The sequence below is a fragment of the Loxodonta africana genome, chromosome 6 (assembly GCF_030014295.1).
Source record: "Loxodonta africana isolate mLoxAfr1 chromosome 6, mLoxAfr1.hap2, whole genome shotgun sequence".
Lineage (NCBI taxonomy): Eukaryota > Metazoa > Chordata > Mammalia > Proboscidea > Elephantidae > Loxodonta > Loxodonta africana.
Window position 1 is genome coordinate 28,122,343 of NC_087347.1, and position 22,847 is coordinate 28,145,189.

The 22,847-nt window shown below is 43.9% G+C and overlaps 1 protein-coding gene across 1 annotated transcript; it reads right to left on the reverse strand.

Moving 5' to 3' along the window:
- Nucleotides 1-1,638: 1,638 nt before the first annotated feature.
- LOC100665573 (C-X-C chemokine receptor type 2) lies at nucleotides 1,639-12,586 on the reverse strand. Its single transcript, XM_003406069.3, has 2 exons — nucleotides 12,491-12,586; nucleotides 1,639-10,578 (listed from the first exon to the last, which is right to left on the reverse strand). The coding sequence occupies exon 2, from the start codon at nucleotides 10,551-10,553 to the stop codon at nucleotides 9,477-9,479; it is 1,077 nt and encodes a 358-aa protein (XP_003406117.1). The 5' UTR covers nucleotides 10,554-10,578; nucleotides 12,491-12,586; the 3' UTR covers nucleotides 1,639-9,476.
- Nucleotides 12,587-22,847: the final 10,261 nt, after the last annotated feature.

Below are 22,847 nucleotides of genomic sequence, written 5' to 3' on the forward strand. Positions count from 1 at the left end.
GGCACTTGGGCAAGTGTGAAACTGGGCAGGGATCAGCAGAGGTATCCAAAGTGCCATAGCCAGCAGTGCAGTCTAGCAGAGTGAATCGCTTAGCTTAGTGCTGGACAGCAAAGTAAATGTTGTTGTTGTGTTGTTATGTCCGTTGTGTACTGTTGAGTCGACTCCAACTCACAGAGACCCTATATGACAAAATACAACTGTATCATAGGGTTTCCTAGGTTGTAATCTTTACAGAAGCAGATTACCAGGTCTTTTCTTCCGTGGAGCAGCTATTGGGTTCGAACAGCCGACTTTTCCATTAGCAACAGAGCACTTAGCCATTATGCCGCAAGAGCTCCTCCTGGAAATGCTAGTTGATATTATTGCTGTAGTGGCATAGAGAAAAACAAACACAAACAAACAAAAGAAAACATGGGACAGACTACCTTGTGAGAATCAAAATTTGGCCCTGCCTCTGGGTTGACTTGGCTCAGAGCTAGCTTTGATGGGAAGCTGGCTCTGTTCATGGCTAGGGGAACATGTCTGATGTCAGACTTTGCAACGTTCTGTTGGGTAATCAGTGGTCCATGTGTCTTCTCCGGGAAGGTGCCTCCTGCGTGTTTCCGAAGCTGTTAGGGGAGGGGCCTTGAGTTGGGGCAGTGATTCTGTTTCTCCCAACTTCCTCTCCCCACCCCCACATCTCCTTCACCTCAGGCAGATGCAATGATCAGGAGGAGGCCCCAGTGTAAGGCCACCTTACTTTTAGACCAGGGCTACAGGCCAGCAGGAGTTGGGGGTCTTGGAGACTGGAAGGAAACATGGGGAGAGAGAGGAAGTTGGATACATACCTGTAAGGGAAAGACTCACCCTCACACACAATTCTAATTCCAAGAGAGTATTTCTCATCTCTAGTTTGGACAGTTCTACCAGCATTGCTTCCAGCTTCTGGGTCAGTGGGCTTTAAACCTGAGCCTTGATCAGAGTCATCTGGTGCTCCAGCTTCTTACAACCCAACCTTAGCCACTCAGATTCAGTAAGACTGGGACCCTCTCGCTTACCCTAACCTTAAGCTGGGGTGGTGAATTGTGTATCTTCCCTTTGTCCCTCCAGATTCACTTTCTGCCTTTTTCTACTGACCTCTGGGTCCTGGGATACTGACCCATATGGACTGTCTCAGAGAACTCCCTTCCCCTCTGATTTCTGAGTTCAGCCAGTGGGGACTCTGGTAGGAGATTGGGTTGAGCTCAGACAATGGGAACCCTGGTAGGAGATTGGTGGGCAGGAGGAGCTTAAAGCTAGGGCACTTAACTCTGTAGCTCTGTCCTGTTGGTTGCGGGTGGCGGGGGTGGGGGGGTGGGGGTGGTTGGTTACTCTCAGGAAGCCATTATCGTACAGCTTTCTTTCTGGGCTCCTTTAATGGCTCCCTCACTTTGCCCATTAGACCTCAGGATAGTAACAGCTCCCTGCCGTTACTGGCCTTAGGGTACGGCACCATTTCTCATTACTTGCCCTAAACCCTTTCCACACTTTTGTTAAAGTTCTTTTATTAAACTCTCGTTGAATTTAATAAAACCCTTCTTGCCCAGCTTCAACATGCCATCTGGTTTCTGCCAGTACCCTGATAGATTCAAGGGTTGTCTATAAATCTACATTTTAAGCAAGGAGCCCATTTTAAACAAGGAGCCCTTTAAGAACTGTTGGTGTACGGCCTTCCATGCTGCCTTAGTTCTTTTTGGTCTAATGTTGACAGGTCCCCTTACTGCTTAATTCATTTGAAACTAAGGTGCCTCTTTCAAAAAGCAACTTTACCAGGAAATAAAGGGAGAGGGGAGAAAGGAAACTGTTCAGTGGGAGGATATAAAGGCATAGAAATGGGCCTGTCCACAGATCCTAGCCTCCTCGTCTGTAAAGAAGCCTACAATCAGGCTTGTAGGCTCCTTCGATTTTGGAAAAATTCTGCCCCAACTAAAAAAATTGAAACAATGTAAAATTGTACAAATTTGTTATGAATATTACTCCACCATCTAATTTCTCTCATCATGATAATACCTATTAGCATCTTGGTAGATATCTTCCAAGACATTTTTCTAAACATTTACAAAGCTGCGAATATTACAATGTATTTCACACAAATGGGCAAAACATTTGCAACACATGTTGTTCTACTTTCTTTTATCATTCAACATTATTTCTTGAAGATCTTCCCATGTCCATTTGTATAGGTGTAATTTTTTTTAAAGACTGTTTAACAGCTTTATCAAGGTACAATTTACCTACCATGAAATTCACCTGTTTTAAGTATACAGTCCAATGATTTTTAGTAAATATACTGAGTTGTGCAGCCACCACCACAATCCAGATTTAGAATATTTGCATCATCCCTAAAAGAACCTTTGTTCCCATTCACAGCCCCAGAGAACCACCCATCTGGTTCCAGTCTCTATATAGTTCCATTTTCTGGACATTTCATATACACATAGAATCATACAATATGTGGTCATCTATGTCTGGCTTCTTCTACTTAGCATAATGTTTTTTGCCTCTTTTTTTTTTAACTGCTGCATCCAATGTGTTCCATGGTATGACTATACCATCATAATTTGTCTAACCGGTTCCGCATTCATGAATATTTAATTTGTCTCTAAGCTTTGACTTTTACCGATAATGCTGCAATGAATATCCTGTATATATTTGTTCACCTATATGGGAATTTCTGTAAGATAGATTTATAGCAGTGTAATTCCTGGATCAGAGGATGTGTGCATTACAGTAGATATGACCAACTTGTCTTCTCTGAAGGTTGTACCCATTTAATCTCCTACCAGTGTTGTTGCTGGTCCAGAGGAAGTCTGTAGAAGTCTGTTACGGGGGTGACCATAATCTTTCTCCTTCTATACTCCGTTGCCATCAAGTCGATTCTGACTCAAAGCAACCCTACAAGACAGAGCAGAATTGCCCCATAGGGCAGTTTCCTAGGCTGTAACCTTTATGGGAGCAGACTGCCATGTCTTTTCTCCTGTGGAGTGGCTGGTGGGTTTGAACCACTGACCTTTTGCTTAGCAGCCAGATGCTTAACCATTGTACCACCAGAGCTCCTTCCCCTACCAGTAGTGGATGATAATATCTTCTTCTAATGCGATGAATTCTGACTCCCAAACTATAGGATGAGAAAGCCTTCCTTCACTTGACTCCCTGCAATGCCTGCTCCAAATGACCAGAGTTGTCCCTTCATTCTTCTGACAAGTTTTCTCTTGGTTGATTGATTGATCAGTTATAATGATTAAAAGCATTTTTATTGTGAAATATAGCAATATCCTTCAGGTTATAGAAAGATTATATAAATGGCTTAACGAATAATAATACAACAAATCCCAGGTATATGTCATCTAGGTTAAGAAAGACAGTGTTCCTAAGTGCTCATCAAGAGATGAGTGGATAAACAAATTATGGTATATACACACAGTGGGATACTATACAATGATGAATCTATGAAACATCTCACAACATGGATGAATATGGAGGGTATTATGCTGAGCGAAATAAGTCAATCACAAAAGGACAAATATTGTATCAGACCAATATTATAAAATCTCAAGAAAAGGTTTACACACAGAAAACAAAACAAAACAAAAACAATATTTGGCAGTTACCAGGGGTGAGGAGGAGAAATCACTAATTAGATAGTGGACAAATGTTAACTTTGGTGAAGGGGAAGACAATACACAATATAGGGGAAGTCAGCAGAACTTGACCATGGCAAAGTCATAGAAGCTTCCTACACACATCCAAACACCTTGAGTGACTGAGTTACTGGGGCGGAGTGCTGGGGACCATGGTTTCAGGGGACATCTAGGCCAATTGGCATAACACAGTTCATAAAGAAAATGTTCTACATACTACTTTGGTGAGTAGCATCTGGGGTCTTCAAAGCTTATGATCAGTCATCTCAGATACATTTATTGGTCCCATCTTATCTGGAGCAAAGCGGAATGAAGAAAACCAAAGACACAAGGGAAATATCAGTCCAAAGGACTGATTGACTAAATGAACCTTAACTTCCACCAGCCTGAGCCCAGGAGAAGTAGATGGTGCCTGGCTACCACCACCAACCACTCTGACAGAGATCACGATAAAAGGTTCTGGACAGACCAGGAGAAAAATGTAGAACAAAATTCAAATGCAGAAAAAAGACCAGATTTACTGGTCTGACAGAGACTGGAGGAACCCCCGAGACTATGGCCCCTGGATATTCTGCTAACTCAGAACTGAAGCTACTCCCAAAGCCCATCTTTCAGCCAAAGATTAGACAGGCCTATAAAACAAACAATAACACAAATGAGGACGTGCTTCTTAGTTCAATCAAGTATATGAGACCAAAAGGGCAACACCTGCCCAAAAGCAAAGACAAGAAGGCAGGAAGGGACAGGAAACCTGGACGAATGGACACAGGGAACCTGGAGTGTAAAGGGGAAGGGGGAGAGTACTAACACGTTGTGGGGATTGCAACCAATATCACAAAACACTTTGTGTATAAATTTTTGAATGAGAAACTAATTTGCACCGTAAACTTTCACCTAAAGCACAATAAAATTAAAAATTAAAAGGAAAGAAAGAAAGGGAGCATTGTCAGTACTCTCAAAAGTCCTAATGTTCCTCCTTGATTGGAACCCCTTTCCTTTCCTTACTCTTGAATAAATGTTACCCAAACTTTTGTGGTAATCATTCCTTTGCTTTTCTTTAGAGTTTGCCCCATGTATGGAGGATTTGTATTGAGTCAACTTAGTTACGCTGGAATTATGTTTCCCAAAATTCCTGTCCTTGCCTAGTCCCAGGTTAGTGTGGGCCAGAAGAGACCTGGTGTGTGAGGTTGGAAGGTGGAGGTGAAGCAGCAGCCACATTCCTCCAACGCCCTGGAAGGTCTGCTGTCACATGCTGTCACTTATCTGTTGGCTCACCTGGTTGAGGTGGACAGCAGGTGGGGCTACAGCCACCCTAGCTCCTGAGCCAGGTGTGGCTTTTCCTTCATAATGCAGGGTGCCAGTTTCTCTTGCGGGCCATCCACACATTCAGCCTGGAGGCTTGGAGGCAGGTTTTAGTCCATTCTCATGGGTTCCAGCTTGTCCTTGCTCTTTTCCACTTCAAGTCCTTCTTTCCTTCCTGGCTGCTTATCCTCCAACCTCAGGTTCCAGCATCAGAAGCAAAGAGAATGGCCTGACAAAGACTATTTAATTTTGTTATCATTGGCATAAACAGTATGCCAGCCACTTTTTATACCTCTGGATCTCGGAGGTAAGGTGTTATTCCAGTTCTAATGCACTTAGCATCGATGTGGGTACCTTTTGAAATGTGTGAAGCTCAGCAGTGCCCCAAGCCTCAGCTGGTCCCCACCTCTCTCAGGATATTTGAGACACCAACACCACCAGCTCCAGGGCCAGATGAGTCTGGGCATTGATGAAGCAGACTGGTTGTACCTGTGTGACTGGGATGCTCTGAGAAGCACATATATATTTCCTCATTTACCTGTCAGGTCCCTGAAATGTCGCCATTTGAAGCAAAATATCTGGTAAAAAAATGAACTGAACTTGGAATTTTTTTTACAGCTCTACTGCTATACAGCCATGAAATTTTGGCCAAGTTGCTTTGCTCAGGACTCAGTTTCTCCACTAGTATATTAAAAGGATTGGTCCAGGGTTCTCTAGGTCCCTTCCAACTTTGCTATTGCATAGCAGCATTGTTCTCCACCCTGGATCTGCATGAGATGACTTTGAGAGTGACATATAAATCAGGAGTATCTTAATATCACCCAAGGGAGGCTGGAGGCTGTCTTGATTTAATGAACAAAGGGAACCCATCCTGCAGAGACTGGAGAGGGATTGTGGTGGTGAGAGAAGTCGTAAGCTGGGGGGAGACAGATAAAAACAGATAATAAAACAGAGAAAAAGAAGTAAATAAAGGAACACAGGAGTCCCTGGGTGGTGTACACGGTTAACATGTTTGGCTGCTAACCAAAAAGTTGATGGTCCGAGTCTACCTAGGGGCACCTCGGAAGACAGTCCTGGTGAGTTACTTTTGAATAATCAGCCCTTGAAACCCCTAGGGAGCAAAGCTGTACTCTGATACACATGGGGTCGCCGTAAGTCAGAATCAACAGCAGCTGGTTTTAGAGGAACACATCTTGGGAAGCAAGAGGGACCAGCTCAGAATGAGCAGACAAGTCTAGGCAGAAAGCAGCTAGACCCTGAGACTGGGGGACTTAGGCTGGGACACAGCAGAGACAAGAAAGAAATCCATGACTGACTCAAAGGCTGGCCCTAGATTTGAGTGGTTAAGAGCTCGGCTGCTAACTAAAAGGTCAGCAGTTCGAATCCACCAGCCACTCCTTGGAAACCCAATGGGGCAGTTCTACTCTGCCCTATAGGGTCAGTATGAGTCAGAATTGACTCGGTGGCGGTGGGTTTTGGTTTTTGGTGATGGTTTGGTTGGTAAATTATTTGTGCTTAGACTGTCCTTATGAGAGACAGCAAGCCAGAGACAGAGACAAATATTAACTGAGGTCACGTAAGTGAAATTCACTCTCTGCTTCATTTCTTCAGGGCTTATTGCATTCTCTTATTTTCCTTGGAGAACGCTGCTTCCTCCAGCCCTGGGTAGAAGAGGAAAGAACAGAGTCCTGGAACCAAGTGAAACTTAATTTGGCATCCTCCTTCAAAGAGTCATCTCAGGGAGCTGTCTGGCCTGTCTGCCTTGCCCAGGCAGAACATGCCTGGTCCCTCTGGCAACTCGGGTGTTTGGTAAATACATGTTCCCCTGCATTTTCCTCATGCTGAATCAGAAGCTGTTGGGAAGGCTCAGCCAGAGCAGTTGAATCATGCCTGATCCTGAGCTTAGCACAGTGCCTGGCACAGAGCAGGGGGCTATTGTCACTGAATTAATCCTGTTTGCTGAATGCAAAAGGAAAAGCTCTTTCCTGAGTTATGAGTGGTAGCTACCTGCCTTCTGGAGCCTTCTAGCTCAGAAGTTTGTCTTTACTCCCTGGAGAGGCCTCTTTTCATAGCCATGGCTGGGAAAATGGTTATCTCCTTGGTTTAATGGTTAGATAGTTTTAAAATGAAGAGGATTGAGACTTGGTAAATGTTTGGTAACTGTGAAGTTCCATTCACTTCAGTATCTTTCCTTAGGCTGGTCAGAGCTAGAGCCCCTCCTGACAAAGACTCCTTCGAGACAAGCCTCATGAGTGAGCCAGGGCAAGGCCTTCTGTGGTGGTCACTGCTATGTCCCAAACCCTGGGAATAATAAGCACTCAATAAATATTGACTCAAATTCTTTGTTTTCTCTGGGTGACATAAATCCTGTCCCCATTCTGTACTACCGCTGTCTTGTCAAACCCGGAATGATGGATGTGTTTGTATTTAGGGGAAAGAGAGGAGATACTGAAGGGAGACTCTAAGTAGGAGTTGCTGGTTGAACTTAGGAAAGCTCTCTGCCTTCCTGCTACCCAATCCCGCTGATTTGGTGAACTCGCTCAACCTTCTGCACCTTCTAAGATACTCCTGACTACTATTTGACCCAAGAACATGAGAAACGCTAGATAATCCCAGAACACATTTCCTTCCATGTGTTCACCAACAAGAGGCTTGGGCTGGAGATGAGGGGAGTGGTAAGGCTAGCCCTGCCTCCATTCCAATTCGTCTCTCTACGTACCCAATAAATAGCAAAGGGATTCACTTATTGTGAAGACCCTCATTTGGGACCTCTGCTCACCCTTGCCCAACCTCTCTGTAGCATTTTGGATGCTTTCGATTGCAAATAACAAAATACCCAACTAAAAGTGGTTTATATATGTATTAGTTTCCCAGGGATGCTGTAACAAAATATCACAAACTAGTATAACAACAGAAATTTATTGTCTCACAGTTCCAAAAGCTGGCAGTCCAAGATCAGGGTATCAGCTGTGTTGATTCCTTCTGAGACTTTGAGGGAGAATCTGTTCCATGCTTCTCTCTTAGCTTCTGGTAGCTCCAGGCTTTCCTTAGCTCCCAGCTGTAGCATCATGTGACATCCTTCCCTCTGTCTCTCTGTCTCTGTGTATCTTTTCCTCTTTTATAAGGACACCAATCATATAAGATTAGGACCCACCTTACTCCAGTATGACCTCATGTTAACAAAACTGGTAAAACCTTCAAAGGCCCTGTTTCCAAACAGGCTCACATTCACAGATACAAGGGTTAGGATTTCAACATATCTTTTGGGGGAACACAATTCAATCTATAACAGTACAAAAAAAAGACATTTAACTATCTCATTTAACAAGAAGTTGGAAGTAGGTGGTGCCAGGATTGGCTTAGTGATTCAAACTTGCCTTTTTGAATCCAAGTTCTTTTTATCCTTTGGTTCCACCCATCTAATGAGTTGGGCCTTTTGTCTCATTGTCACAAAGTAGCAGCCACGGGATCACACATCATATCCTAGAGCCACATTCAAAGACTGGGAGCAGGGATGTGGCCAAGGCAGTAAAAAAGCTCTCCTTAATCCAGGAAGATTCTAGGAGCCCCCTGACCCTAGCAGACTTCCCCTTAAGCAGTGGTGTACTGGAGCCAACTTGAGCCTGCTCATGAGATCAGATTATTACATTTTCAGCAATTTTGTGAGCTGGTTGATAAACACAGCCACCCTTGAAATCAGTCATGGTTGGAGTATTTACGTTATGGAAAGTGGCAAACGCTATAAATCAGGCTTGTTTTCCCTGGAGAGCAGTTTACCAGCACACTATTGCCCTTAAGTATTATCAGTCAGAGCTGGACTATATGGCCACTTTTTTTTTTTTTTTAATAAGGGAGCCATAGAAGTGATTGTCACTTTCAGCTTCTCTCAAAGGGAGGTAGGTTTTGCCAGCAAGGAAGAAAGGGGAGGAAAATGGTGGTTGGGGAAGCAACTAATGGTGTTTGCCGCTAATGGTTTCCAATGGTGGGAATTTCCTGCAATCACTTAAAAGAATGTCTTTAAAATATCTCAGAAAACAGAGTGCTATAGGCCCAGTGGTAGGATGGACCAAGTTCTAGCAATTGGCATAGTTTAGGGCATATTTCAAACAGATAGGACATCAAGCTTGGTAAAGTAGAGGGTCAGCGAAAAAGAGGAAGATCCTCAATGAGATGGATTGACACAGTGGCTGCAACAATGGCCTCAAGCGTAACAACGATTGTGGGGATGGCGCAGGACAGGGCAGTGTTTTGTTCTGTTGTATGTGGCTTTGCTATGATTCAGAACCAACTCAACGGCACCTAAAAACAACCGGCCATAGGGTGGGACACCACGAGCAGGTTTTCTGAACCCTACAGTGGAGGCCTGCTATGGATGCAGCCTCAGTTCCTTCCTGTGACCACCACTGGGGGCTGCCTTGACACAGAGACAGTGAACAGTCATTATATATGAGGCTTAGAATGGGATGATGAAAGGAAGAGAGGAAACCCGAGGGGCTAGAAGAGAGGCAGGAGGTCTTAGAGGGTAGTAGAAGTGTTCGCTGAAGAAGAGCCAACAAATGAAGGCCTGCCATCCTTGGCTAAGAAGTCCTTGCTGATCAGGCCATGGGTGGCCAGAATCCTGAGCAGTCCATGTCGAAACTTTTGGCCAATGAAAGCATAGATGAGGGGGTTGAGGCAGCTGTGGAGGAAGCCCAGTATCTCGGTGACATCCAGAGCCCAGCCAATGTCATTGCGGCGCTCACAGGTCTCCTTGATTACCCCAATCCTCATGAGGGTGTCTGTGACCAGAACCAGGTTGTAGGGCAGCCAGCAGAGCAGGAAGACAAGCACGACAGCAAAGATGATCCTCATGGCCTTGTGCTTCTGCCCCGTGTGGGCCTCAAACAGTGTGCGCAGGGTGAATCCATAGCAGAACACCATGACCAGCAGTGGCAGGATGAAGCCAAAGGTCTGGGGCAGAATCCGGAGCACGAGCCTCCAGTTTGCTGTATTGTTACCAATGTCCTCGTAGCAGACTGGGCTGGAATAGGGTGGGTAGATAGCCTTGCGGAAGAGGACAATGGGCAGGGCCAGAATCAGGGACAGTCCCCAGATGCCCAGGCATATGAACTTGACCAAATGGCGCTTCTGGATCAGTGTGCGTGTGGCATGGACAATGGCCAGGTAGCGATCCACGCTGATGCAGGCCAGCAGTAGGATACCACTGTAGAAGTTGACTTCCTTCAAGAGTGAGACCACCTTGCATAGGGTTGTGCCAAAAATCCAGCCGTTTTTCTTGGAGGCAGCCCAGATGGGCAGTGACAGGGCGAAGAGCAGGTCAGCCATGGCCAGGTTCAGCAGGTAGACATCCGTGACAGAGCAGCTGACCCGGTTGTATAAGATGACCAGCATCACCAGGGTGTTTCCCAGCAGGCTCAGCAGGAACACCAGGGCATAGATGGTGATCACAACATTCTTGTTGATTTCAAGGGATTCTGGCCGGCATGGGGCAGAATCTGATAGAATAGAGGGTATTCCAGTACTGTAACTGTAATTACTATCATCTCCAAAGAAATCTTCAAGGCTTAAATTATCGAAGTTAAATTCTTCCATTTTTGAGATAAACTTTAACCCTGGCCTGTAGAAGAGAGATGAAGGTTACTATACAATAAAGTCCCCTACAGGTTCTAGCCCTTTCCCTGCCCAAGAACCTGGGCTAATTTGCACTGGCTTGCACAGACGTAACTTTCACTTCATATGTGTGAATAGCAAGGGCTCTGAAGAATGAGACACATTTAGTGATAAACAGGACGTTTCACCAAAAGGAGCGTGCCTCTTTAAAACCAGAGGTTCTTAGGATTTTTCATGATATCACCATCGCCCAAAACATTGTTGAACCTCTCCTTTGGATAATCCCTACAGAGCAAGTTGTCCTGGGGCCCTTAGTGGTGCACATCTTTGGGTGCTGAGGCTGGATTTAATGTTTAGAAACATAAAATACCACTCAGCTCTCAATATCAAGGGTTATGGGGGTAATCTTTTGGGTTGTACCCCTAGGAAAAGATCAAGGTTTAACTGCGAGATGAACCTTTTGTCCTACTTTCTGAAAGTCATTTTACAAGATGTGCTCTGGAATACGGTTGGAGCGATGGCAGAATAGAGTTTCAGAATGCTTGAGCTAGAAGAAATGTCCATCAGTTAATACGGCCCGGAGCTTCTTTGTCAGGAAGGAGGCCTGTTCTGGGAGCGTTTGTGTACTTTAAAAAAATATAAGGAGGTGGCTGATTCTTCAGGTAGGTGAAAATGTAACCGGTTATCTTGGGAGCTTGGGGCACCCATATTCTGCCACATAGGGGCAAGCAGAAAAAGCCAGTGTGCCCCTAGAATAAGGCAGGGAGGCAACAGGAAGCAAAGATGACAGGTGGAAACAGTGTCTTTGTTCTTGGTGGCTTTCCAGTCCCGGTGGTGTTCCTACCTGTCCTGCCTGTGTGTGTCTTGATTCATCCCTGATCTCCCTCAATCATTACAAATAGTTCTTATTAGCCCCAATTGGCTGGTGAGAATACCGAGGCACAGGGAGGCTCAGCAACCAGCCTGCAGTCACCAAACCAATAAGTGGAGGAGCCAGGATTCAGACTAGGTGTCAATGGGTCCACATGGCATATCATTTTCAGTATTCAGCCCTACGTCTTAAAAAAAAATCACACCTTACGTAGATTATTAAGTCAACCTGTATATAGTTCACTCACATTATTTTAGGCCTTGTGCATTACTTTCTTTGGCTATTCCTTAGACCCAAAATTAAAGAGTCAGACCTTGCAGGAATGATAAACCAAACAGTCTCGAGCGATCTGATTTCTACTGACCACTCCATCATGTTCTCGGTGACCAAGCAAGAGCTTCCCTGATTAAACAAAACTGCCAGCCTCTTAGTGACACACAGTTGTTTAGATGAATTCTAATTTACTACATAAAAATACTATTGAACAGTGTACGTGAACTCTCTGTACTTTCTGTACAATTATTCTGTGAACCTAAAACTGCTCTAAAAATTAAAGTCTATCGAAAAACAAAACCATAGAACAGGGACATAGACAAAATCACAAATATTTAAGGCAATCTTTTTAACATGAAGAAAATATTCAGCCAGCCATTTCAACACAATCCCAGTATTCTCTACAAATATAATTCACAAAGATTTGCATTTAATATAAGGGAGGGGAAATTAGCAGTGCCTGACCCATCCTCAGATCCCCTAGCCAAAGCAGGGAGAGCTGGCTGAACCTGGGAAGGCTACAGGGTCAAGGGAAGGGGGTGGGCAGCAGTTGTCTAAGTTGTTGTTGGAGTAGGGTATAGGAAGAGGGGCAGACATTCTCCCTTTGGGGATAAGAAGACCTAAGGAGTGAGAATGAAGAGACTGAGGGGTGTGGATGGGGGGCCCACCAGGTGGGGTGATAGGTGCCTGGGATAAATACAGGCTGGGTGTCAAAGGAAACAGAAAACAGAGACAACCTGGGGCGTTAGGAGGTGGTGGGTTTTCCAAGACTTACCAAGATGCTGAGCTTTTCACCTGTATGACACCTCCAGGAGGGCAGATGTGGTCAATGAAAGGGTGGCGGTGCTGTGAAAACAGAGGAGAGGAAGTGAAGTGTTGAATTAGATTGCTCAACCGAGGGGTGGAGTTCTTGAGCGTGCAGTGTGGCTTTTGATAACTTTGAATAATTAGTTCCCAGGTCAATTCTTTAATAGATAGTGACTTTATGGACTCATAGAGTTCATATTGGGAGGGAACTGTGGGGTTTTCTAGCCAGTCCTCCCATTTCACTGATGAAGAAATTGAAGCCCAGGCAAAGGAAATGGTTGGCCCAGGACTACACAGATTTCTCTCATTTTTGTCTTGATCTTTGCAGCAGTTGTTCAGCTGACCTATCTGACACTTCCCACGCCAGCTGCCTTAGGCTTTGCAGTACCATTTTCTTTAAAAGCTGTCTTGACACAGTCTTGAGGCCCTGACTGGAAGCCAGTCCATTCCCCTTCCCGAGCAGCTAATGATGTCCATTCTCCAACCACTCCTCTTACCAGGTTCTCATACTCCTGGACCACTACACACCTGTTCTAATTGCCCCGGGGTCAGGTACCCAGCAACTAGGAACAGCCTGTATGCCCACTGAGCCTGCAGAATTATTCAAAATGTCCAGTCCCCAGGAAGCCTGGACAACCTAGCTAACCCCATCCTGCTGGCCATCATCGCTTAAGTCCTTTCCTACAACTCCAACTTGTAACCTTGTCCTCAGAGGCAACCCCTTGTGTGGCCCTGCCTCATGGCATGCTGTGCCTCCCCATCTCTGGGAACAGTGAGTATAATAAACCTCGTTACTTTCCGTGGCCTCTCTGACTTCTCTCTCCCACATTGCATGTGACTTACCATCCCACAAATCTGTTAGAGTGGGTTTCGCAGGTGCTTACCAGTCAGCAGCGCTATTGCTTTTTAACATCTTTCACATCTCAAGTTGGGGGACAACTTATTAAGGGAATGGAGATAGAACTTAGGCCTCTGGTGAGTCTGGTAGCTTTCCTGCCTGGACATATTGCCACTTGTCTTCCATATGCTCTTGAAGATTCCTCAGAGCCTCACAGACTCCTTCTCTATGTCACATCCCTGAGCGGGGGCCCGTTCCTGCCTCTCCTTGCCTTTCACCTCATTTCCCAAACATCTTCTTTGGCCAGGTCATTATTAAAACCCACTGCCGTCGAATCGATTCCGACTCATAGCGACCCTATAGGACAGAGTGGAACTGCCCCATAGAGTTTCCAAGGAGCGCCTGGCAGTTTCGAACTGCTGACGTTTTGGTTAGCACCCGTAGCACTTAAGGTCCCTTACTAGGGCGTTGCTATTCTTTCTTGGTTTACACACTGGGATTGGGTCTGAGGACCAGAACTGTGTAGTGGCCACCAGCCTTAGAGCAAAGAGCATCTAGTTAGAAAGGAAGTCCTCAGCCAAAGTCAAAATCCAACTCAAGTCCAAACACATTGTTGAAAACAGCGTTGGGTGATTCTAAGAATATATTTAATCACATTTGCTATTGATCATAAGTGAAAAGGAGCCCTGGTAGTGCAGTGGTTAAGCGCTCAGTTAGGCTGCTAACTGAAAGGTTGGAGGTTTGAGTCCACTAGCCGCTCTGTGGGAGAAAGATGTGGCAGTCTGCTTCCGTAAAGATTACAGCCTTGGAAACCCTATGAGGCAGTTCTACTCTGTCCTATAGGGTGGCTATGAGTTGGAATTGACTCCATAGCAACCAGTTTTGATTAACGAAAGGTAGAGCAGGTACATTACAGGTAGCGCACTAATTCACACTAATTCATTGCCCTGTCCCAGGCCCCTATCCCAGCTAACAAAGCCTCAGTCGCCTCCATTGTTCCTTACACTGTCCTCTTGCTTAACATACCCCAGGGCCCAGAAAGTCCTCAAAGCCTGTGGCAAACTCGCTTAAGATCCTACCCCAAGGAAAGAACCTTTGAGTCTAACTGTTTAGCAAAGGTTCTTCAGTGTTTGTCACCTCTCTCTTTCCCATGCTGGAGAAGAAAGCAACGACAGCTGGCTAGGTGATGGTCAAACCAGACAGAGGCTCATAACACATGAGAAGCAGTTGAGAGGAGTGGTTAAGAACTTTGCTAGCTGAGCAACTTTGGGCACGTTACTTTTCCTTTCTGAGTCTTAGCTTACTCATCAGTAAGATGGGGCCCATAACCTAACGCACTGGGTTGGGGTGAGGATAAAATTAGTGTTTAGCACACACATAAAGCACAGTGTTAACTTTTATTGTTGTGGTTACTATTATTCAAATAATTTATCAACTAATAACATGATGTTTCTCCCACTGCTTCTCCAATCGGACAAAAGTAGTTTGGCTGCATCTGTTTCCTTCTGTTCTTTTCCCTCTTTTCAAAGCTGACTTTGCTGTAGATCTTAATTTGATGTACTTTTACTTGGGTAACAATAGTCATATTAACTGTAGTGCTGAGTGCCTAAGTTCTAGCTTCTGGACAAGGTGCTTTCCAGAATTTGTATTATTTAATCTTCATGACAACCCTGTGAAATTGGCACTTTCTGGAAGTGGAAACTAAGATTCAGGAAAGTTAAGCAACTTACCTAGAGTGACAAAGCTGAACTGAGGTTTAACCTTTTTTTTTTCTGACCTCAAATCCTGTTTTCTGCCCACTGTAACAAGGGGGATGGGTCCCAGCCTCAGGTTCCTAAGCCCAGTTAGGTACAGTTCTGTTCCAGACAACCAAATACAAAGAGTATAGAAAGGGGAGCCCAGATTTAACACTTCTCAACCGGTCTATGTTATGGAGTGAATTGTGTCCCCCCAGAATGTGTTGTAAATCCTAACCTCTATGCCTGTGGTGGAGCCCTGGTGGCGCAGTGGTTAAGAGTTTGGCTGCTAACTAAAAAAGTCAGCAGTTCAAATCTACCAGCCACTCCTTGAAAACCCTGTGGGGCAGTTCTACTCATAGGGTCACTATAAGTCACAATTGGCTCAACAGGAATGGGTTTTATGCCTGTGGTTATAATCCCATTTGGGAATAGGTTTTCCTTTTTATGTTAATGAGGCAGGTTTAGCATAGGGTATGTCTTAAGTGTTAATTTCTTTTGGGGTATTAAGAGAGACTGGGGACTAGAGATGTCAAGCCACATGAAGACTGCCCAGGAGCAGAAGGTCAGAAGAGACAAGGACCTTCCTCCAGAGCCAACAGAGAGAGAAAGCCTTCCCCTAGGGCTGGCACTCAGAATTTGGACCTATAGCCTTCTAAACAGTGAGAAAATAAACGTCTGTTTGTTAAAGCCACTCACTTCTGGTATTCCTGTTATAGCAGTACTAGGTAATTAAGTCTACTTCTTGATTTTCTTTAAGTTGATTTCATTTCCACTGAACCCTCCACATGCATGCGGTTGGTGGGGTGATTAAGAAACTGGCTTCCAAACCTAGTTCTGCTATTAATGGTCAAGGTGAGCGTGAACGAGTTATTTCTCTCTGGGCCCTGGTATGATCCTCTGTGAAAAGATTGTTCAAGGTCTGTGCTCTCCAGTATGGTGGCCACTAACTGTATGTGGGAAACCCTGTTGGCGTAGTGGTTAAGAGTCACTTCTGCTAACCAAAACGTCAGCAGTTCAAATCTACCAGACGCTCCTTGGAAACCCAGTGGGACAATTCTACTCAGTCCTACAGGGTGGCTATGAGTAAGAACCTACTCGACGGCAACAGGTTTGGTTTGGTTTGAGCCGTATATGGCTATTCAAATTTAAATTATTCAAAATAAAATAAGAATTCAGTTCCTCAGTCATCCTAGCTATATTTCAGTGCTCAATAGCTACGTGTGTCTAGTGGCTACCATATTGGACAGTGCAGATAAAGAACATTTCAGTTATTGCAGAAGGTTCTGTGGGACAGCACTGTCTGGGCAAAGACTTAATTATCTTCAGCTGAAAGTTTCTGCAATTCATCACCCCAGCAACTAGGAGACTCAGAAAAAGAGGGGCTGAAATTTCCCAAGTACCTTCTATCAGAAATATGTCCCCAGCAATCCTAAGACTGAACAGGTCACCTACCTCCTGTTGCTGCTGTATCTGCTGTTGTTTTTGCAGTGGCCACTGACACCTCTGATGTGACTCACGGTGTGGAAGCTGTTAAGGCTGTTGGGCAGGAAAGAAAGTTTAGCACACTTTATGGGGAAACTTCTGATGCTGGGCTGCAGAGGGGAAACCCAAGAGGCCCACAAGGGAAGGTGTTCCCACAGAGGAGGTGTGCCCTGGGACTCTGTCTCCAGGCGAAGGTCCCATCTGCTCATTCAGGGATGAGTGCTTGAGATTTTCACGCCTTTCTGTCTAATGGCTACTGGAGGAGCCTGCTAGTCTGAAGGTGGAGGTTTGTCTAGTCTACCTTCTGTCTCTCAGCCTTTTGAACCTGCACCTCCTTCTTTACGAGGAAGGTGTAGGCAACCCCAGTCTCTTGCCAACAGACTTGCCTGAATGGGCATGCTGTTTCTTCCTTCTTTCCAGGGTCACTGTGAGAAGTGTTCCTCCTTTTGTTTCTGGGGAACACTGACATCTGGCTGTGGAACCTGCCTCTCACTTCCTTGAGAATTCTGCTTCCTACCTTCTCTGTCCCTCAACTGCTCTTCCCTTTCAGCCTCTGAACTGGCTTATGTCTTTCTCACCCTCCCTCTGTCCTAGGACCCCTTTAGCTATCACTGTACTGTGTCTTTCTCTTCACAGGCACAACTTGGAAAACTGGAAGAGGTGGGTGAGCGGGTAATAGGAGAAGAAAATGATCGAATGCATATTTTAGAAAGATCACTCTGCGGCCAGTTGGTCTCTACTTGTCCGGAGGGCAGATTGAAGGGGAAAGATTTGAGGCAGACACTCTTTACCAGTACTGGTTGCTGTTGAGCTGACTCCAACTCATGGCGACCCCAGGTGTGTCAAAGTAGAACTGCATTCTATAGAGTTTTCTTTTTTTTTTTCCATATAGTTTTCAAAGGCTGATTTTTCAGAAGTGGATTGTGTAGATCATCAGGCCTTTCTTCGGAGGGGCCTCTGGGTGGACTTGAACCTCCAACCTTTGGTTAGCAGTCAAGTGCATTAACTGTTTACAGCACCCAGGGACTCCAGAAACTATTTGTTTTTCTTGTTAGGTGCTGTTGAGTTGATCTTCGACTCGTAGCAACCCAAAGTAACAGAGTAGAACCACCCTATAGGATTTCCTAGGCTGTACACTTTACAGGGGCAGATCTCCAAGTCTCTTCTCCTCTGGAGCTGCTAGTGGGTTCAAACCACCAAAATTTTGGTTAGCAGCCAAACAATCATTGCCACCAGGGCTCCTTCCAGAAACTATTTAGGAGAATAATGTAATAATAATAGCTAACAGTGCTGTGTTAGTCATCTAGTGCTGCTGTAACAGAAGTATCACAAGTGGATGGCTTTAACAAAGAGAAGATTATTCTGTCATAGTCCACTAGGCTAGAAGTTGAAATTCAAGCGCCAGCTTCAGGGGAAGGCTTTTTGTCTCTGTCGGTTCTGGAGGGAGGTCCTTGTCATCAGTCTTCCCTTGGTCTGGGAGCATCTCAGTGCAGGAACCTCAGGTCCAAAGGACGCTCTGCTCCTGGCACTGCTTTCTTGGTGGTATGAGGCTCCCATGTCTCTCTGCTCACCTCTCTCTTTCATATCTCAAAAAAGACTGGCTTAAGACACTACCTAATCTTGTAGACCTCATCAATGTAACTGCCGCTAATCCATCTTATTACATCATAGTGATAGGATTTACAACATATAGGGAAATCACATCAGAAGATAAAGTGGTAGACAATCATAAAATCATACAAGGAAATTATGACCTAGTCAAGTGGACAGATATCTTTGGGGGACACAATTCAATCCATGACACATGCCAACATCATTTTAATTGTTTTATAAGTATAAACTCATTAAACCACATAACAGTCCTATGCAGTAGATCTTATTATCCCCATTTTACAGATGATAAAACTGGGACCCAGTGAGATTTAGTCACTTGCCCAAAGTCCATAGCTGTTAACTGACATAGCTGGGACCCTAACTCAGACAGCCTAGCTCCAGAATCCACCACTATTGCATGACTATTGCATTAGTGTAGGGGACAGAAAAAAAAGAGAGTAGCTGCTGAGCCTGCTTATATACAACCAGACACCTCATGGGATTTGTTTCCTTGGTTTGGAGATTTAGGATCATGGTTTCATGGGACATCCCAGTTAACTGGTCTAATAGCATGTTTAGTGCTTCTGTTCCACCTCCTAGTTCATTGCATAGTTCCTGGGGTCTTAAAAGCTTGCAAGTGGCCATCTATGACACAACAATTGGTTTCTATTTTCTGGAGCAACAGAGGAAGAAGGTGAGTCAGGAATAGGAGGAAATGGAATGCGTGGCTAATTGCCTCCATGAATAACTATCTTCTCTGCCATGAGACCAGAACTGGGTGGTGCCCGGCTATCCTTACTGAACATTTTGATCAAAAATTTTATAGAAGAATCCTAATCAAAAAAAGAAAAATGCAGAACATAATTTCAAATTCTCGTGGACTCCAGGTTTTCTTACACTATTGCCCTAAGAAAATCTTAAAACCTTAAACCAAAAATATTCCCTGAAGTCTTCTTAAAACCAAACAATAGTTTAGCTTAACTAATAAAAAAGGTCTGCCTTGAGCGTTATGCTCTTTTAAGAGTTATCTATATGGGATCAAATTGACAACAGCAACCTGGAAGATTAGACAGAAACCTTAGGGGACAGTGGGTTTATGTTACTAGGAGAGGAACAACTCAGAAAAGGAGGGTGAGAATGGCTGCACAACTCAAAGAATGTGATCAGTGTCACTGAATTGTACAGGTAGAAACTGTTGACTTGGTATGTGTTTTGCTGTGTATATTCTCAACCACAACAACAACAACAAGATAAACAAAATAAATTTTATTGTGGTAAAATATATAACAAAATTTACTATCTTAACCATTTTAAGTGTCCAATTCACAATGTTGCGCAGCCATCGCCACTATCTATTCCCAAAACTTTTTCATCACCTCAAACAGAAACTCCGTATCTCTCAAGCAATAGCTCCTCATTCTTTCTTCCTCCCAGCCCCGGTAACCACCAGTCTACTTTCTGACTCTATGAATATGCCTGTTCTAGATACTTTATATGAGTAGAATCATACGATATTTGTCATTTTGTGTCTAGCTTATTTCATTTAGCACGTTTTCAAGGTTCATTCATGTTGTAGCAAGTATTAGAACTCATTCTTTTGTTATGACTAAATAATATTCCATTGCATGGTTACACCACATTCTGTTTATCCATTCTTCTGTTGATGTTTGGGTTGTTTCTACTTTTTAGTTATTGTGAATGATGCTTCAACAAACATTGGTGTAACAAGTATCTGTTTGAGCCCCTGCTTTCAATTCTTTTGGGTATCGTATATACCTAGGAGTAGAATGGCTGGGTCATATAATAATTCTATGCTTAACTTTTTTGAGGATCTGCCACGCTGTTTTCCACTGTGGCTGAACCCTTTTACACTCTCACCGGCAATGCCCAGGGGTTCCAATTTCTCCACATCCTCATTAACACTTGCTATTAAGCAACACCATGATAAACAGAGGAAATATCGAAGTTGTCAAAGATTTCATTTTACTTGGATCCAAATCAATGCCCATGGAAGCACCAGTCAAGAAATCAAACAATGTATTGCATTGGGCAAATCTGCTGCAAAAGACCTCTCTTTAAAGTGTTAAGAAGCAAAGATGTCACTTTGAGGACTAAGGCCTGGCCTAAGGCATGGAATTTTCAATTGCTTCATATGCATGCAAAAGCTGGACAACGAATAAGGAAGACCGAAGAATTGATGCCTTCGAATTATGGTGTTGGCGAAGAATATTGAATATATCATGGACTGCCAAAAGAACAAACAAGTCTGTCTTGAAAGAAATATAGCTAGAGTGTATTGGAAGCAAGGACGGTGAGACTTTGTCTCACATACTTTGGACATGTTATCAGGAGGGAACAGTCCCTGGAGAAGGACACCATGCTTGGTAAAGTAGAGGGTCAGCAAAAATGAAGAAGGCCCTCAATGAGATGGATTGACACAGTGGCTGCAACAATGAGCTCAAGCATAACAATGATTGTGAGGATGGCACAAGAGTGGGCAGTGTTTCTTTCTTTTGTATATAGGGCTGCTATGATTCAGAACCGACTCGACGGCACCTAACAATAACATATCTTATTGGAGAAATGTCTGTTCAAATCCTTTGTCCATTTTTAAGTTGGGTTGTTTTTTTGTTGCTGTTGATTCGTAAGAGTTCTGTATATATTTTTGACATTAAACCCTTATCAGATAGGATTTGCAAATATTTTCTCCCATTCTGTAGATTATCTTTTCATTTACTTGTTAATGTCTTTGGATGCATAAAATTTTTTCATCTTGATGAATTCAAATTTTCTTTTGTTGCTTGTGCTTTTCATATTGTATCTAAGAATCTATGACGTGAAGGACATAGGACTTGAAGATTTACTCCTATGTTTTCTTCTAAGAGTTTTATGGCGTTAGCTTTTATATTTAGATTGTTAATCTCTTTTGAGCTAATTTTTGTATATGGTGAGAGGTGTTGTTGTTGTTAGGTGCCATCGAGTCAGTTCCGACTCATAGTGACCCTATGTACAACAGAACGAAACACTGCCAGTCCTGCGCCATCCTCACAATCGTTGTTATGCTTGAGCCCATTGTTGCAGCCATTGTGTCAATCCATCTTGTTGAGGGTCTTTCGCTTTTCCGAAGACCCTGTAGTTTACCAAGCCTTCTCCAGGGACTGATCTCTCCTGACAACATGTCTAAAGTTTGTAAGATGCAGTCTTGTCATCCTTGCTTCTAAGGAACTTTGTGGTTGTACTTCCAAAACAGATTTGTTCACTCTTTTGGCAGTCCACGATCTATTCGATATTCTGTGCCGACACCACAGTTCAAAGGTTTCAATTCTTCTTCTGTCTTTCTTATTCATTGTCCAGATTTCACATGCATATGATGTGATTGAAATACCATGGCCTGGGTCAGACGCACCTTAGTCTTCAAGGTGACATCTTTGCTCTTCAACACTTTAAAGAGGTCCTCTGCAGCAGGTTTGCCCAATGCAATGTGTCTTTTGATTTCTCGACTGCTGCTTCCATGGCTGTCGACTGTGGATCCAAGTAAAATGAGATCCTTGACAACTTCAATCTTTTATCCGTTTATCTGATGTTGCTTATTTGTCCAGTTGTGAGGATTTTTGTTTTCTTTATGCTGAGGTGTAATCCATACTGAAGGCTGTAGTCTTTGCTCTTCGTCAGTAAGTGCTTCAAGTCCTCTTTCTTTTCAGCAAGCAAGGTTGTGTCATCCGCATATCTCAGGTTGTTAATGAGTTTTCCTCCAATCCTGATGCCCCGTTCTTCTTCATATAGTCCAGCTTCTCAGACTATTTGCTCAGCATACAGATTGAACAGGTATGGTGAAAGGATACAACCCTGACATACACCTTCCCTGACTTTAAACCACTCAGTATCCCCTTGCTCTGTCCAAACAACTGCCTCTAAATCTGTGTACAGGTTCCTGATGAGTACAATTAAGTGCTCTGGAATTTCCATTCTTTGCAATGTTATCCATAATTTGTTATGATCCATACAGCCCAATGCCTTTGCATAGTCAATAAAACACAGGAGAACATCCTTTTGGTATTCTCTGCTTTCAGCCAGGATCCATCTGACATAAGCAATGATATCCCTGGTTCCACGTCCTCTTCTGAATCTGGCCTGAATTTCTGGCAGTTCCCTGTTGATAAACTGCTGCAGCCGCTTTTGGACGATCTTCAGCAAAATTTTGCTTGCACATAATATTAATGATATTGTTTTCTGCATTTGGCTGGATCACCTTTCCTGGGAATAGGCATGAATATGGATCTCTTCCAGTCGGTTGGCCAGGTAGCTGTCTTCCAAATTTCTTGGCATAGACGAGTGAGCACTTCCAGCACTGCATCCATTCACTGAAACATCCCAGTTGATATTCCATCAATTCCCGGAGCCTTGTTTTTCCCCAGTGCCTTCAGTGCAGCTTGGACTTCTTCCTTCAGTACCATCGGTTCTTGATCATATGCAACCTCTTGAAATGGTTGAACATCAACCAATTTTTTTTGGTATAATGACTCTGTGTATTCCTTCCATCTTCTTTTAATGCTTCCTGTGTCATTTAATATTTTCCCCATAGAATCCTTCAATTCGCAACTCAAGACTTGAATTTTTTCTTCAGCTCTTTGAGCTTGAGAAATGCCGAGTGTGTTCTTCCCTTTTGGTTTTCT

Excerpts from the sequence above, each read along its gene's own strand:
- LOC100665573 (XM_003406069.3), bottom strand. The coding sequence starts at position 10,553 with ATGGAAGAATTTAACTTCGATAATTTAAGCCTTGAAGATTTCTTTGGA.